Below are 16,384 nucleotides of genomic sequence, written 5' to 3' on the forward strand. Positions count from 1 at the left end.
GTTAGCAACATCATTAAGAATCGCTGTCTGACAAGAACATTTCTCAAACTGATGTGTCCCAAGGAGCTTTAGACCTGTGGATATAAAACACCATCACCCAAACGAGAACAAGCAAAGGCTATGTATTCAGAGCTTGCTACCGGAAGGCAGTTAGCCATCATCATTCGTGTTTGGCAGACACCCCAAATCTGTTAAAGGATGGGAAACCTTTACTGCAGATGAAAAGGGAAAGCCTCAAGCATGCCCTGATGGGAGGGTGTTGGTTTGGGGAAGCTGGATGTGGACTAACTGGAAGCCGGGCATCCTATGTGCTCGATTAGAGGAACACACTTGGTTTTCTCTGGTTGGTTCTAAGTTTGGCCCATTGCTAGAGATTGTGGGTCAGAGCTCTGTTTTTATACGTTGTCTAGCCATTGTCCATTTGTATACTCAGTCCCTCAGAGCGAGGGATACGTAGGAGAACTCTGGGGTCCTGGATGGTCTGCTCTGAGCCCTTTTAAACAGCATCATCAGCCTTGGCCCATCCTCTCCTACTCGACTTCTGTACCTCTTAGTGTCCATACCTGTAATTTCACATCGACTTCCCAATCCCTCAAACAGATCTAGAATCCGGCTCGACAGACCTAAGGAGTCTTCAGAACGGATGAGCGGGGCTTTGCGTTGGTTTGGTGTGGGAGGAGATTGAGAATGCAAGGGTAGTGCTGAGGCTGGAAACCGGCTACCAGGAGGGTCGTGTTACTCTCTGCAGGTAAGGGAGGAAGCAGTCAGTTTGTGAGAGAAGATGGTGACCTCAGTTTTTTAGGCTTTATAATCTTAGATGCTGCTGTGAAGATGTTCTTTGCTCATATATCTGGAACCTGGAACGTCATTTTAGAGGTGAAGAGACCTGAAAATAAGCGATGGTCCTCAGTTTGCATGCCAAGGCTGGGGGTGGAGCGGGTAATTCAGCCTTTGCGTTTTCTATCCACCGCTACACAAACCAAGGATGGAGAGCAAGACGTCTGGACCAGAGGCCGGGCAACCTGGAACTACCAGGATTGCATCAGAGGCGAGACCGAGCTGTTGTGTGTCATTAACATAAATGTCGTGAAGACAGAAGCCATCTACCAAAGATTTCACAACAGACCCGCCAAAGTGAAAAGTAAATGATTAAAGAATGTAGGTCTTGGAGCTCCTTTCAAACCATGATCCTTTATCTTCTATTTACAGAGATAAAAGTACACCCCAAAATGGTTAATATTTAAGCACTTTAATATTTACAGCTCTCTTTTTAGTAGAGGAAAGCCACTTTGGTAGTGCCAGCGTGAACCCTCCACGATGATTCCTCCCGTGCTCCTCTTGTTTTCAAGTTTTCTCTGCCACGTTGCTATTGCAGGACGAAGTAAGTTCTCTTTGCTTTTGAAAAAAATAATTCATATATCCGTCCCCCTTGTATAATACGCCAGGGATCCATAATGATTGGTTAAATTCCCTTTAGGGTGGATGCTTGAGAGAGCGGATTGGTGCTTGTTCTTTGATATAGCCCTGTCTAAAGTTCCCGCATGAGACATTTACCTTGTTTAAGCCTCAGTGTACAGACCTGTGAAATGGAGATGACAATAGCACCCTTCAAAAGTTGGTGAGATTAGACGAGGTATTGCATAAGTCAAGCATTTGGTACAGAACTCAGCGTGCATATTATTGGTAGCACGAAATACTTTTCATCTGTGTGTGCTATAGCTGAACTTAAACCTGCAAATACAGATTTCTCGGGCAACTGCTCTGTGCTCTGTTTCAGTTTGTCCCAAGCCAGATGACTTACCATTTGCCAGAGTTGTTCCGTTAAAAACATCCTATGCCCCCGGGGAGGAGATCGTATTCTCCTGCCAGCCAGGCTACGTGTCCCGGGGAGGGATCCGGAGGTTCACCTGCCCGCTCACAGGATTTTGGCCCATCAACACTCTGAGATGCACACGTAAGTCAGCCTCCATCTCATGCATTCTCCCCGTCATTCACATCCTGGACATGTTGGGGAGATGACCTACCTTGTCATGCTCGCGGTACAGAAAGCCAGCAGAACTGTGGAGTGGAGGGCTGTGAAGAAACAGCAGGGTCTGTGGGGAGTTCCACAGGAGAAGAGGCTAAGGACAGTAAGTGCTATTTGCAGCACAGCCTGGAACTAGGGGAGATTTTAAGAAGAGACTTGGTACGATAAAAGGGGAGGAAAACACTGCTGATGTGAAAAGAGAAGTGGAGATTATATTACAAATTATATTTATAATAAAATATAAATATATTAAATTAATAATGTACAGGAATATTATATATAATAATATATCATATGTAATATAACAGTTATATATGTATATATACATTCACAGATATCTGACTTTATGGTAGATGGTTGCTTTTTTATTTTTTGGCCACGTGGCTCAGCCTGTGGGATCTTAGTTCCCGGACGTGGGATTGAACCCTCGCCCTCAGCAGTGAAAGCGCAGAGTCCTAACCACTGGACCGCCAGGGAATTCCCGATGGTTGCTCTTACTTATTCCTCAGAGCGTGGTTCCGTGATGCTGGCGTTATTTTTTCACAGTCGGCTCTTGAACAAAATCCACCTGAGAGGATTTCTGGCAATTTTATGTAGAAGTCAAGCAGCAAAAATAACTGTATGGACCTATCCGAGCTCTGGTTACTTTGGTTGTATGGGTGATACCATTTGTGAAAACGATACGTGTTCATGCGGTGATTTTAATATGCTTTTTGATTAAAAAAGACAAAACGTAATTGTTAATGAAAAACCACTGTAACATCATTAGGGAAAAGTTTTCCGGAAATCAGCCTTAACTTTGGAACACTAACAACTTTCTTTTTCAAGTTATTTTCCACGTGTATACTTTCCTCATTGCAGTGAGTTGACACCATTTTGTGTTTTTCTATTTTCACTAGCATATCAGAAGCATGGACTATATCTCTGTAGTCTTCATAATCCATATTTTATTGGCCGTATCATATTTCAGGTGGATTTACCCTTTAATTACCATTAACTAAAATAATACCATGATAGTGAACATTTAGACTGTTTGGTTTTTGTCATTAGAAGTAACAATACAGGGAATTCCCTGGCGGTCCAGTGCTTAACACTCCGCACTTCCACTGCAGGGGGCGAGGGTTCGATCCCCGGTCGGTCGGGGAACTAAGATCCCGCATGCTGCATGGCAAACAATACAAGGGGTGCCTTGGTGCATATATCATTTGACTTATTTTGAGTTATCTTCTTAGAATAGTTACCAGTAGAGTTACTGGATCAAATAATAGAAATGAGTTGATACATTTTAATCTTAATAGTAAATTCTATAAATGGAAATTGACCTTTATATCTTTAAATCACAGCCAGAGTATGTCCTTTTGCTGGAATCTTAGAAAACGGAACTGTACGCTATACAACTTTTGAATATCCCAACACGATCAATTTTTCTTGCAATACCGGGTAAGGACTTCTGGCTCACAGATGCAGCCCATTCCTGCGCCCTCAAGCTAATCATCAAGGCTGGTCCTTTTCCAGTCTTTAGGCTGGACTTGCCCAGTACAGGTCACTGAATACAAATCCACAGTGGTGTTGAGGGCAGGGTAAGGGGTGGAGAATACAACAGCTAGTGAAATACGAGGTCGACGTTCTAAGTTTTCTGCTCCTGATTAGTTACTTATTTGAGGAGTACATTGAAATTACTGAAACTGGGTGCTAATTCTTTATGACCTCTGGGCCAAATCTTGGCATGAGAGTTAAAATACTTTAGTAATCGGACTTGGGCTTTAGTTATGAGGCTAATTTCATCGACTGTGACCTCGTGGAAGAGAATTTTATGGAGAAGCCTGAGTGTGATGATGTAAACCATAATCTTCATCCTCACAGCATCCCCAGAAGAAAGCACTTATGGTTGGTCATACGACTTCCCTGCCTCACGAGCAAATACACCATCAGTGACACTGGCGATGGCTCATCGGCTGTAGAGCAGGGCAAAGTTTCACTGAGGAGGCTTGTTTGTGATTAGAGATTAAGAAATACTGTGTGTGAAAGAGGCAGTCCTTTCATCTGAAGCACCAATTGACTGGTAGGCTTCATGATGAATGACCTTGAACAAACTGGCTTCAGGGACAATGGTACATTTGCAATGGAAATAGACTGCATTGTTTTTAAACATTTGGGTCAACAGGCTCTCAGAAAAGGAATATTAGGGATTATTCGGTTTGATTCACTTTTGTGATCCTGAAAAAGAGGTGGTTCTTTGCTTGGAAGCAGTTAACCTGACCAGCTGGTTGGAGACAAGGGGTTTGGGCACTGGGTAGGGCTGGCTTCCATACCCACTAGCGATGGGACCTTCCCATTCTTCAGCAGTTCCCTGCAGCCTTAGGCTGGGAGACTTGATGAGCCTCAGAGGAATGTTAAGCCTCTCAGGAAACAGTATTATAAGACGGAAAAGAAGCCAATAGTATTTTTTTGGGAGGGGGTCTTCGTTGCTGCGTGTGGACGAGCGGGGGCTACTCTTCGTTGCGGTGTGCGTGCTTCTCATTGTGGTGGCTTCTCTCGTTGTGGAGCACGGGCTCTAGGCGTGTGGGCTTCAGTAGTTGTGGCATGTGGGCTCAGTAGTTGTGGCTCGTGGGCTCTAGCGCACAGGCTCAGGTGTTGTGGTGCATGGGCTTAGTTGCTCCACGGCTTGTGGGATCTTCCCAGACCAGGGCTCAAACCCGTGTTCCCTGCATTGGCAGGCAGATTCTTAACCACTGTGCCACCAGAGACGTCCCGAGAAGCCAATAGTATTAATCTGCAGCAATGTTTAACAGAAAAGACATTTGAGATGCCATGGGTGGATTATTTTATAATTTAGTGGATTACATTTTCCCTTTGCAGGTTTTATCTGAAAGGAGCTAATTCTGTTCAATGCACTAAGGAGGGAGAATGGAGTCAGAAACTTCCTGTCTGTGCTCGTGAGTTTGTGGGTCCCAGTTACAGGGAGGTGACTAGCTGATTTGCCTGGGACTTCCCTGGTTTTACCACTATAAGATCTACACCCTGGAAACCCCTCAGTCCCAGCTCCATGAAATGGTTGGTTGCCTTTCTGGGGACTGTCCATCCTGACATCTTACTTTGGAAGATGAAACAACCGCTTTGGAATGATAAACTCTGACCCTGACCCTGACTCTAACACTGAAACTCCAGATTAGTTAGGTCAGGACGGCAACCCACTGAGTCTCTGTGTGAAGCTGCTTGTGTAAGCTCCGTACAGACAGAGTACAGAAGCAGGAGGTATTCCACAGGAACAAACAGACCTAAACTAGGACCACGATGTCGCTCAGGTGTCACAGATGACTTGTCGTCATCAGCAGCTATTGCAGGAGGTTCCCTCAGCAAAGTCCTTCGCCAATTCTGACTCTCAGGAACGTCTTCCAAGGTAGCATTTGGATCTAAGACGTATGGTATCATAAGCAAAGCGGTCTTGTAGCAGGCAAATCAGTGGTGGCAAGACCTAAATTTCCTTCATCTTTTAGATTTTTGTTTTTTGTTTTTTTTTTAACCAGTACGCGGGCCTCTCACTGTCGTGGCCTCTCCCGTTGCGGAGCACAGGCTCCGGACGCGCAGGCTCAGCGGCTGTGGCTCACGGGCCCAGCCGCTCCGCGGCATGTGGGATCTTCCCGGACCGGGGCACGAACCCGCATCCCCTGCATCGGCAGGTGGACTCTCAACCACTGCGCCACCAGGGAAGCCCCATCTTTTAGTTTTTTGACTGGTTCAGACATCTGATTTCCAGATCATATTTTCTTCTTTGGCGTCTCCAGCTGACTGTGTTTACCCTGGTATTTGATCAAAGTTTGCATTTTCCCAAGTTAATCTCTGGATTTTTGTTGTTGTTGTTCTGTAAAGAGTACTTTTAAAAGACTCAACTATTTTCATTAAAATGATAGTTCCTTCTTTTTTCAGCTATAACCTGCCCTCCACCACCAATACCGAAGTTTGCAAAACTTAGTGTTTACCAGCCATTGTCTGGGAACAACTCCCTGTATGGAGGCAAGGCCGTCTTTGAATGCTTGCCACAGCACGCAATGTTTGGAAATGACACCGTTACCTGCACAGAACATGGAAACTGGACAGAATTACCAGAATGTAAGGGTGAGTGCAATGATGAGACAGAATCATCATGGGAGTGTAGAATCTCTTTTTTGAAGAGGATTGAAAATTTCTCTGTCATGGAGGGTTTCTAATGACCTTGTGTAACGAATGTTTACCGGCATCTGCCAGGTACCCAGGATGCCAGATGAGCGAGACCTGACTCAGCTCAGGAAGACGAGCTGTGATGCAGGGGTCTGTCTGCGGCTTCCCAGAGGAAGGGCTCGCGGGAGCAGTGGAGAATGGGGGAACGGCATAGGCATACCACACAAGGGCGCGGGATGGCGAGAGCCTGGGGGTGTGAAGGAGCAGGGTGTGTGCACGGACAGCTGAGTATTACTGCGAGCCTGGATTAAACTGGGGAGTCCTAAGAAACAGGCGAAAAACTGGGTTGCAGTCAGATCGATATAAGCTTTTGTAGTCTTTGCCTAAACTTAAGAATCACAAGAATACTTGATTTAAAAATATATATGAAAATTCTTTCTCCTTTAATTTGACTCCTCATTACTATCTTTGAATTTGTCCACTGCATAACAAGTAGAATTTATCACGCACACCAGGAATTATACTAAGGACTGTTACCTTCTCCCGCGGTGGGTGTTACAGATATCTACTGAATGATTCAAACGTAAGTGCTTTTTAGCATAGGGAAACTACTACTACTACTAATACCTAGCACCTTTTGGGGGACTAAACTCTGGGCCAGGCACTGGTCTCCTCCTATATATGTGTCATCTCATTTAATTCTCCCAAGTCCTAAGCAGTGGGTTCTTTTTCTTTTCAGCCATTTACATAGATAGACCAGCCGTCAGCATGTTGTGACATTCTCTCTCTTTCCTTCTATAGACATACTATTTTCCCCCTGAATCATGTGAAAATAAGTTGTACACATCATGACACCCGTGAACACTTCAGCAGCATGAATGTCCGAAGAACAACATTGTCATATGTTATCACTGTACCCAAGACATTTAACATATTTGGAATTATTAACAATAATAATTTAAACAATTACATTATATACAATTAACAATATTTATTTCATATGCAAACTGCCCCAGCTGATCCAGAAGTATCCTTTATACGCGTGTTTTGTTCTCTGTGAAATCTAATCATGAATCATGTATTCTGTCTAGTTGTCACAGCTCTTTGGTTTCCTTTAGTTACGAGTTTTCCCCTGCCTTTTTGGTTGTCTTTCACTGACATTTTTGAAGAGTACATGCTAGTTGTCTTGGAGAAGTTTCCACAATGTGAATTTGGTCGATTATTTACTCATGATTGGATTTGAGTTAAATACTTTTTTTTTAAGAATACACTCCATCACATCAGAAGGCACATGGTGTCAGTCCATCGCTGTCATGCTTGATTTGATCCCTTGGTCAGGTGGGGTATGCCCCTCTTCTCTTGGTAAAGGCATCTCTTTCTCATTGAATTAGTAAGCAACCTGCGGGTGATAGTTTGAGACGGTGAGAATATTCATTCTCTAGCAGTCATTTTAGCATCCACTGATAATCCTTGAACTCAGTCAACTGAGACATTGGTGGTTACAAAATGGTGGCTTTCTAAGGTTATCTTTCTTTCTATATTTATTAGCTGGAATTTTTCTACAGGGAAGAGTCTTTCTTCCATGAACTATTTCTTTTTAGCGTTATTATAGACTCATAGATTCTTTTGCACTCAATTTGTGGAAGAGCCAAAACTGATCCGAGCAGCCCAGCACTGGATTTGGTCCCCTTGAACCACCTCCTTAGACCTCCTCCCTCCAGCCTGGCTGTCTCTCCCGGGGTAAATAGGGGTACGGGCTTGGGGCCGTACTGCTGAGGAGCTAACGGAAGCCGGGAAGCCCTCAGTTTTCTCCTTCTTATTTCATGCTGGTTTCTTGTACAGTCTGAAGACAGTCGTAAGAATTAGATTTAACATTTAAAATCCAAATAATGCTGTTCTAGTGTGCATAGAGGGAATCGCGGTGTTTTAATTTCACGGTCTGTTGGTTGAAAGAGACAGACTTTTTCCGTCTTTCAAACCCACCATCTTCGACTGCGTGCAGATGAAGTTTGCAATAAGTGCCGCCTCGTGATTACGTGAAAGCCCAAAGCACTTGGTAACTCATTAATTTATACTAATACGTCTTACTGCTTAAACTTTTTAGAAGTAAAATGCCCGTTCCCATCAAGACCAGACAATGGATTTGTGAACTATCCTGCAAAGCAAGTACTTTATTACAAGGATAAAGCCACTTATGGTTGCCATGATACATACGCCTTGGATGGACCAGAAGAAGTAGAATGTGGCAAATTCGGAAAATGGTCTGCACAGCCAAGTTGTAAAGGTAAGAAATAGGGGTAAGGTCTTGACCTGCCTCCCAATTCATGGAGTAGATCGCCTTTACTTGCCATCTTCTTGTTCCAGTCATCTTCCACTTTGTTTCTCAGACTTGATTCACAGCTACTGGGATTTATATGGGCATGGGGAAACTTCACGCTTAGCAATCCTGTTTGAGATGAAACTGCATGAAGTAGACATATTTTGTAAGCCTTGATAATATGGTGGAAGATCGTGTGGGCTTCCTATAATTGCTTTTAAGCCTTGGCCCATGAGCATCCTTTTTTGCTTTGTTCTAGTCAAGACCCTTCTCACTGTGGCAAAACCCAACCACACATTCCGGCTAGTTCCAGGAAATGGTGACGAATTATAAACAGGCAACAGGCAATTGTATGGACATTGACTATGAGGAAATGAAACACAACGGGTCCTCTTGAGGACTGCGACTGAAAGTCAGGAACTATTGCTACTCTTTCCACGTCTCATTGGCCTCACGGTCTCTCTCATATCTGTTTCTCTGCTTACTCACCTTGAACCTGGCTTGATGCTACACCAGGACCTCTCAACTAAAGGATGCATCACTCACTGGCGTCTTTTCCCTGAGATGCTGGTTGCTTCTGAGTTAGGTGTCTATCCTTGATCTGGTCCGTGTCATGCTTATGCAAAGAACACCGACTTTGCGCTGCATTTCTGCTCAAGTTGCTGTGGGCTGGACAGTTTTGTTTTTTTAAAATAATGTGTTTATTTTACTTTTGGCTGTGTTGGGTCTTTGTTGCTGAGCGCGGACTTTCTCTAGTTGCGTGAGTGAGGGTTACTCTTCGTTATGGTGCATGGGCTTCTCACTGCTGTGGCTTCTCTTGTTGCGGAGCACGGGCTCTAGGCATGTGGGCTTCAGCCATTGTGGCATGTGGCTTCAGTAGTTGTGGCACACGGGCTTCGTTGCTCCGCAGCATGTGGGATCTTCCCGGACCAGGGTTCGAACCCATGTCCCCTGCATTGGCAGGCGGATTCTTAACCACTGCACCACCAGGGAAGTCTGGGTTGGACAGTTTAAATAGAAAAGGCAATTAGGCACAACAGGCAAAATGACATATGACTAGGTTGGGGTCCCCTAGAAGCAGAGCCTGAGACAGGGATTCAAATACAGTTGGTTTATTAAGTGAGTCTCAGGAAAAAGAACGTGAGGCAGGTAGGATGGAGCTGGACACTGGTTCTCAAACCTCACTGTGCATCAGAATCTCCTAGAGGGTTTGTTTAAACAGAGTCTCTGATTTGCTGGAGCTGCAGTAGGACCTGAGAACTAGCATTTCTACTGGGTTCCCAGGTGATACTGACGCTGCCAAGCCAGGGACCACGTTTTGAACGAGGATGTGGGCTCAGCTGGAGTCTAACTTCAGTTTAATCCCCCGGGAGCTCTGGACCATGGGAGTCCATCCTATCGAGAGGCAAGGGGACCTGATTATTTTGATCCCCTTCTCAGCCCGTCATAGGCTGCGGGCTGCTCCCTTCCCTGACCCTGGGGTTGTGGACTGATGTGCATACTCTCCTTGGAGAGGTGGCTCTCTTATGGCTGAAGGGCATTTTTCAGAGAAAGGAGCATTTATGAGCTGTTATGAGCCAACACTCACAGTGGCTGGTGGGTGGTGCAGCAACTCAATAAATGGGAGCTGAGTGGGGCGGGGACGCTTACCTGAAAGGGCAGGTATCTGATAGGGGACGCTTACCTGAAACGGCAAGTATCTGATAGAAGTTCTTTTGCACAGAAGCCCAGTATCTGATGCTTCTGCTCTGACCTTTTTTTTTTTTTTTTTTTGTGATACGCGGGCCTCTCAGCGGCCAGGGCTCATGGGCCCAGCCGCTCCGCGGCATGTGGGATCTTCCCAGACTGGGGCACGAACCCGTGTCCCCTGCATCGGCAGGCGGCCTCTCAACCACCGCGCCACCAGGGAAGCCCTGCTCTGACCTTCTTATGTGGCTACTCCAGGGGAAGAAAAGGCGATCTTGGAAGCCACGATTAAAGGTTCTATTGATAAGGAGCAACAGTTAGCAATGATACTGATGTTACTTGCTGTCTTAGAACCTTCTCGTCTTGAGCACTTTGTTTCAGGTCTGAACATCTACTGGTTCAAATGCTACATTTTCTTTAAGAAAGAGTAAATGAAGTCCTGTCTTGACTACAAATATTGTCTCTTTCAGCGTCTTGTAAATTATCTGTTAAAAAAGCTACCGTGATATATGAAGGAGAGAGAGTAAATATCCAAGACAAATTTAAGAATGGGATGCTGCATGGCCAAAAAATTTCTTTCTTCTGCAAAAATAAGGAGAAGAAGTGTAGCTATACAGAGGATGCCCAGTGCATAGACGGCGTCATTCAAATCCCCAAATGCTTCAAGGGTGAGTCCGACCCTGGAACGTTTAGCTAGCACTTGCGCTTGTCCTTCGCCATAATCAGTACTTTCATTACCTGACGACTAGAAGAAGCCGTGTTAATGTGGCCACTGGATCTTTTAAAAGAGAGTGGGGCAGGAGGAAACACCAAGATGAAGCAGTAAGCTGTATTTAGTTTCCCCACATTTTCCTTTCCTTTTCTTTTCCTTAAAACTCAGGGTTGTGGTTTTATTTGATGAGTGTTGAATTATGCCATCATGTATAATTCCAGGTTGTGCTTGAATACTAATAATAATATTGAATGGAATACTGAATAATAATACTGATCACCTCTTGGTCCCAAATGATAAAGAACTCACCCCAAACTACAAAGTAACTCATGTCAATGGTCATTGGTTTATAGGTCTTCTAACATTTCTTTCCTTCCTTCGGCAATTCCTGGTGTTTGAAAAGTACCCATTAGCGCAAAGTGTTCGTTAGAGCTAAACATTTTAAGGAAGATGATATTGTGTTTGTGGGTGATAAAGAAGTGTATAATGGCCAGCATTAAAGCCATTAGTTTCAGGTTTTTTTTTTAAATTTATTTTTTAAAATAAATTCTGGATACAAAACTTTTTTTTTTTAACTACAAGCTATGAAAATATCTTCCCCAAGAATGTGATTTTCTTTTAACATTGCCTACAGTAACTTTTTTTTATTGGAGTAGAATTGTTTTACAATGTTGGGTTAGTTTCTGCTGTAGAACAAAGTGAATCAGCTATACGTATACATACATCCCCTCCCTCTTAAGCCTCCCTGCCACCCTCCCCCCACATCCCACCCCTCTAGGTCATCACAGAGCATTAGTTTCAGGTTTAAGGTCTACATATCTTTGTTTCTACAAAGGAGGAGCCAGCCAGAAGCTATTATTGCCTCCAGGTTTAGAAATGCTTCAAGAATGTTGACAGCCCTGTATCAGCTGGCAGAGGAGAGAGTTGGGAGCAGATTAGAGGAGAGAGGGGTCTGAGAAGTGGCCAGCTAGAGAGAGAGAAGGAAATGATAACTAGCAAATAATACCCACCTCATAGGTTTGATGATTAGAAATATTATGCGTGACATGGAGTAAGTACACAATGATAATAATGGTGGTTATTATCACTATCATTACAAATAGTTAGAAATGCACTGGATAAATTGTTATTGTTCAAAACACAGCAGAGCCCTAGTGAGACATTATATACTAAAGTTGACAAAGCACAGTAATCCTAGCACAGATCAGCAGAAAAAATATTAGCGGAAGATAATTTAAAAAACCAAACAGAGCTTTGTTAATGCACTTCCTCGTGCTGTTCTCTTTTACAGTCTTCAGACAGATGCAGCACTGTTGGTGCATTGGTGATTACAAAAAGGGCTGATACAGTTTTTTTCTTTTAATCTTGACTGTCAGAATTATACCTAATCTTTTATTTTCTCTCTTGGAAACGAGTGCCTTATCATTTCCCTGATTTTTCTCGCATCACTTAAAGCTCACACTGAATGCTTTCATTCACGTAATTCGATTTATTCTGCACGTTTATAAAATGTATTTGACTAGGCTTGGCTACTTAACAGATTTAAGAGATGACTGTTTCTCATCAAAAAAAAAAAAAAAAAAAAGAGATGACTGTTTCTCTTAAAATGTTTTTTTTTTTTCTCCCCAAACAGAGCACAGTTCTTTCGCTTTCTGGAAAACAGAAGCATCTGATGTAAAACCGTGCTAAGTTGGTTTCCTGATTCAAAATTAAGTGTCATCCTTGTATGTGTTTGTCCAAGGAACCTAATGGAAATGGAAAAATAAAGTGACTGAATGTATCGCGTCAGCCATTGCAGTGTTACTCCAGGGTAGCTTACTTTGAATTATCTGGTTAAGAAACCCAAATATTCGGAACATTGTCCTTGCATGGCTGTGAAATGGAAAGTGTAAATAATTACCTAGGTAACCCAGTTACCCTCTCCCTAATTCGACTCCTAAACGCTTTCACCTAAAACAACTGCGAGGCAAGAGTTTTCTTAGAATGGTCCACAGACCCCGGCATCAGTATCGCCTGGTAATTATTACAAAGGAAAAAAATGCTGTGTCCCGGAATTTCCGAGGATGGCCCCCAAATCTACATTTATAACAAAGTCCCCAGATAATTCTTCGCATTCTGAAGTTTGAGGAGCATCACCAAAAAGGAATGCATCGACTTTCAGGCCAATAGAAATGGATCTGAGCCCTTCAAGTTTGGTTTACATAATGCCTAAATAGCTTTCCTTACCCACCAGAATTCCGTGACCGGTCACTGACATTGCTCCTTTGTTTATGTCTAACGTCCTTGGCCTTTTCTCCTCCTGTAGTACGTGCTGGCAAAGCCCACCCCAGGCTCTAGCTGCCTTCCCTGTGCCTGCACCAGAGCAGCTGAACGTTGCTGGAAAAAAAGAAAACCTCACAATTATGCTAATAGGTCCCACTTCGATTCACGAACGTGGGCCTCACATACGCTCTCAACCGTGCCTGGCAATCCTACCGCATTTCACTAGTTTGTTCTCTCCCCAACTCCCCAACGTGGCTGTTTCTCTTCTCAGCCCTTCTCAAGCCATCGTCCCTGTCCTCTCTCTCGGCCGATGACCTTGCTCCTTTTTCGCAGAGAAAATAGAAAAGACCCTTTTCAGTCTTCCCATGACCAAGTCTACCATCTCAGCCATGTCTGTACCAGGGTCTCTGCCCTCCGCCTCGTTTCTCTGAGATCCCGTCTAAGGGCAAACCTCGTGTCCGGGATCCCGTCTTCTGTCTCCTACTTAAGGATTTTGTTCTTCTGATGAATGATCTTCCATGTTTATTTTTTTTCCCCTTTCCACTGGAGCATTTCTATCAGCATATAAATATGCAATAATATCACCACTGTTTTAAAAAGAAAACCTTACTGTTACCTCACATCTTTTTCTAGCTACTGCTCCGTCTCTGTATCCCTTTTTATAAAAGTCCCAGAAAGAGTTGTTTACTTTGCCATCTCCACGCTCTGTACTGCCCATCGCGACTGGTAAACTTTGTCTCCGCACAGGTGTTTCCTCCGGGATGCGTCTTCCTCAGGATTCACCTGCCTTCACGGGGTGTGGTCCGACATCTCCTCCAAGATGCTCTTCTCTTCCTCCTCCCTTTACAGAAATCAGTGTGCCCCCCACTTCCCAGGATGTCATTCAAAATCTCCAAGTGCCCGTTACTTAACTTTAAAAAACAGCTTTACTTTTTTTTTCAATCCTTTCCTTCGATATTCTTCCCTCTTCCTCTCTCTCAACCTCTCTTGCTTCCCCCCTCCCTCCCTGCCCCCTCCTTCCCCTTCTTCTTCTTCTCCGCCTTCTGCTTCCCCCCCCCTTATCTTTCTCCATGACGTGTATTGAGGGTCAGCTTTGAGAGTGGGCGGTTACTCCCCTTTCTAAACCAAAAGGCCCTATTTAGGCATTTTGCTGAACAAAAACCCATCCACCCTGGATTTCCTGTTTTAGCACTAAGTTTTAGAACCACTGTTTTCTTTAACTTGTCACCTATTCACTTAAAACTGGACCTCCCCCCATCTTACCTCACAGCTGTAGGAATGGAAAGAAAGCAGTAAAAATTTTAGAGCCTTTCCCCTGCCCCAGACTGGATCGCTGGGTTTGCTCCAGAAAAGGAGAGAATATGTTGTTCTATTATCCTCCCTTTTGTTGCAGATATTTTCCTAATTAAATTTATTGTTTCAAAAATGTTAAATATATAGACTTTTAAAACTGTAAACGAAGCTTTTTTTTTTTAATTGAAGTATAGTTGACTTACAGTATTGTATTACTCTCAGGTGTACAATATAGTGATTCAATATTTCTATAGACTATACTCCATTTAAAAAGATATTGTAAAATATTGGCTGTATTCCCTGTGCTGTACAATATGTCCCTGTGGCTCATTTATTTTATACATAGTAGCCTGTATCTCTAATTCCCTACCCCTATCTTGCCCTTCTCTCCTTCCCTCTCCCCACTGGCATTCATTACTTTGTTCTCTATATCTGTTAAGTCTGTTTCTGCTTTGTTATATTCATTCGTTTCATTGTTTAGATTCCACATATAAGGGATATCATACTCAGCATAATGCTCTCCAGGTCTATCCATGTTGTTGCGAATTGCAAAATTTTATTCTTTTTTATGGCTGATTATTGTATACAATTGTGTGTGTGTGTGTATATATATATACATATACATATATATATATACACACACACACTACATATTCTTTTTTTTTTTTTTTTTTGCGGTACGCGGGCCTCTCACTGTTGTGGCCTCTCCCGTTGCGGAGCACAGGCTCCGGACGCGCAGGCTCAGCGGCCACGGCTCACGGGCCCAGCCGCTCCGCGGCATGTGGGATCTTCCCGGACCGGGGCACGAACCCGCGTCCTCTGCATCGCCAGGCGGACTGTCAACCACTGAGCCACCAGGGAAGCCCTACATCGTCTTTGTCCATTCATCTGTTGATGGACACTTAGGTTGCTTCCATGTCTTGGCTATTGTTAGTGCTGCTATGAACACTGGGTTGTGTGTATCTTTTCCAATTAATGAAGAAAACATTGGTAGAACACTCTTTGACATAAATCATAGCAATATTTTTTTGAATCTTTCTTCTAAAGCAAAGGAAATAAAAATAAACAAATGGGGGCTTCCCTTCCCTGGTGGCGCAAGTGGTTGAGAGTCTGCCTGCCGATGCAGGGGACGCAGGTTCGTGCCCCGGTCCGGCAGGATCCCGCGTGCCGCGGAGCGGCTGGGCCCGTGAGCCATGGCTGCTGAGCCTGCGCGTCCAGAGCCTGTGCTCCGCAACGGGAAAGGCCACAACAGTGAGAGGCCCGCGTACCGCAAAAAAAAAATAAATAAATAAATAAATAAATAAAACAAAAAAATAAACAAATGGGAAGTAATTAAACTTAAACGTTTTTGCACAGCAAAGGAAACCATCAACAAATCAAAAAGAAGACCTACTGAATAGGAGAAAATATTTGCAAATTATATGACTGATAAAGGTTTAATAGCCAAAATATATGAACAGTTCATACAACTCAACATCAAAAAAACAATCTGATTAAAAAATGCACAGAAGACCTGAATAGACATTATTCCAAAGGCCAACAGGCACATGAAAAGATGCTCAACGTCATTAATTATCAGAGAAATGCAAATTAAAACCACAATGAGATATCACCTCACACCCATCAGAATGGCCATCATCAAAAAGACCACAAATAACAAATGTTGGCGGGGATGGGGAGAAAAGGGAACTCTCCTACCTTGTTGGTGGGAATGTAAATTGGGGCAGCCACTGTGGAAAATGGCATGGAGGTTTCTCAAAAAACTAAAAATAGGGACTTCCGTGGCGGTCCAGCGGTTAAGACTCTGCACTTCTAGTGCAGGGGGCATGGGTTCGATCCTTGGTTGGGGAATTAAGATCCCACGTGCCGTGTGATGTGGCCAAAAAAAAAAAAAAAAAAAAAATACTAAAAATGGAACTACCAAATGACC

General features: G+C 43.7%; 1 protein-coding gene across 1 annotated transcript; it reads left to right on the plus strand.

The window, feature by feature from the left end:
- The first annotated feature begins 1,264 nt into the window (after positions 1–1,264).
- Positions 1,265–12,679, plus strand: APOH (apolipoprotein H). The gene is made up of 8 exons (XM_082678064.1): positions 1,265–1,381; positions 1,778–1,954; positions 3,370–3,466; positions 4,886–4,962; positions 5,954–6,142; positions 8,289–8,468; positions 10,658–10,855; positions 12,533–12,679. Exons 1-8 carry the CDS (start codon positions 1,318–1,320, stop codon positions 12,586–12,588), a joined length of 1,038 nt encoding a protein of 345 aa, XP_082534190.1. The 5' UTR covers positions 1,265–1,317; the 3' UTR covers positions 12,589–12,679.
- The last annotated feature ends 3,705 nt before the right edge of the window (positions 12,680–16,384 follow it).

This window comes from Grampus griseus (genome assembly GCF_964374135.1).
Source record: "Grampus griseus genome assembly, chromosome: 20".
NCBI lineage: Eukaryota > Metazoa > Chordata > Mammalia > Artiodactyla > Delphinidae > Grampus > Grampus griseus.

Excerpts from the sequence above, each read along its gene's own strand:
- APOH (XM_082678064.1), top strand. The coding sequence starts at position 1,318 with ATGATTCCTCCCGTGCTCCTCTTGTTTTCAAGTTTTCTCTGCCACGTT. Across the intron at positions 3,467-4,885 it reads AATTTTTCTTGCAATACCGG|GTTTTATCTGAAAGGAGCTA; the intron begins GTAAGGACTTCT and ends TTCCCTTTGCAG. Across the intron at positions 4,963-5,953 it reads GAAACTTCCTGTCTGTGCTC|CTATAACCTGCCCTCCACCA; the intron begins GTGAGTTTGTGG and ends TTCTTTTTTCAG.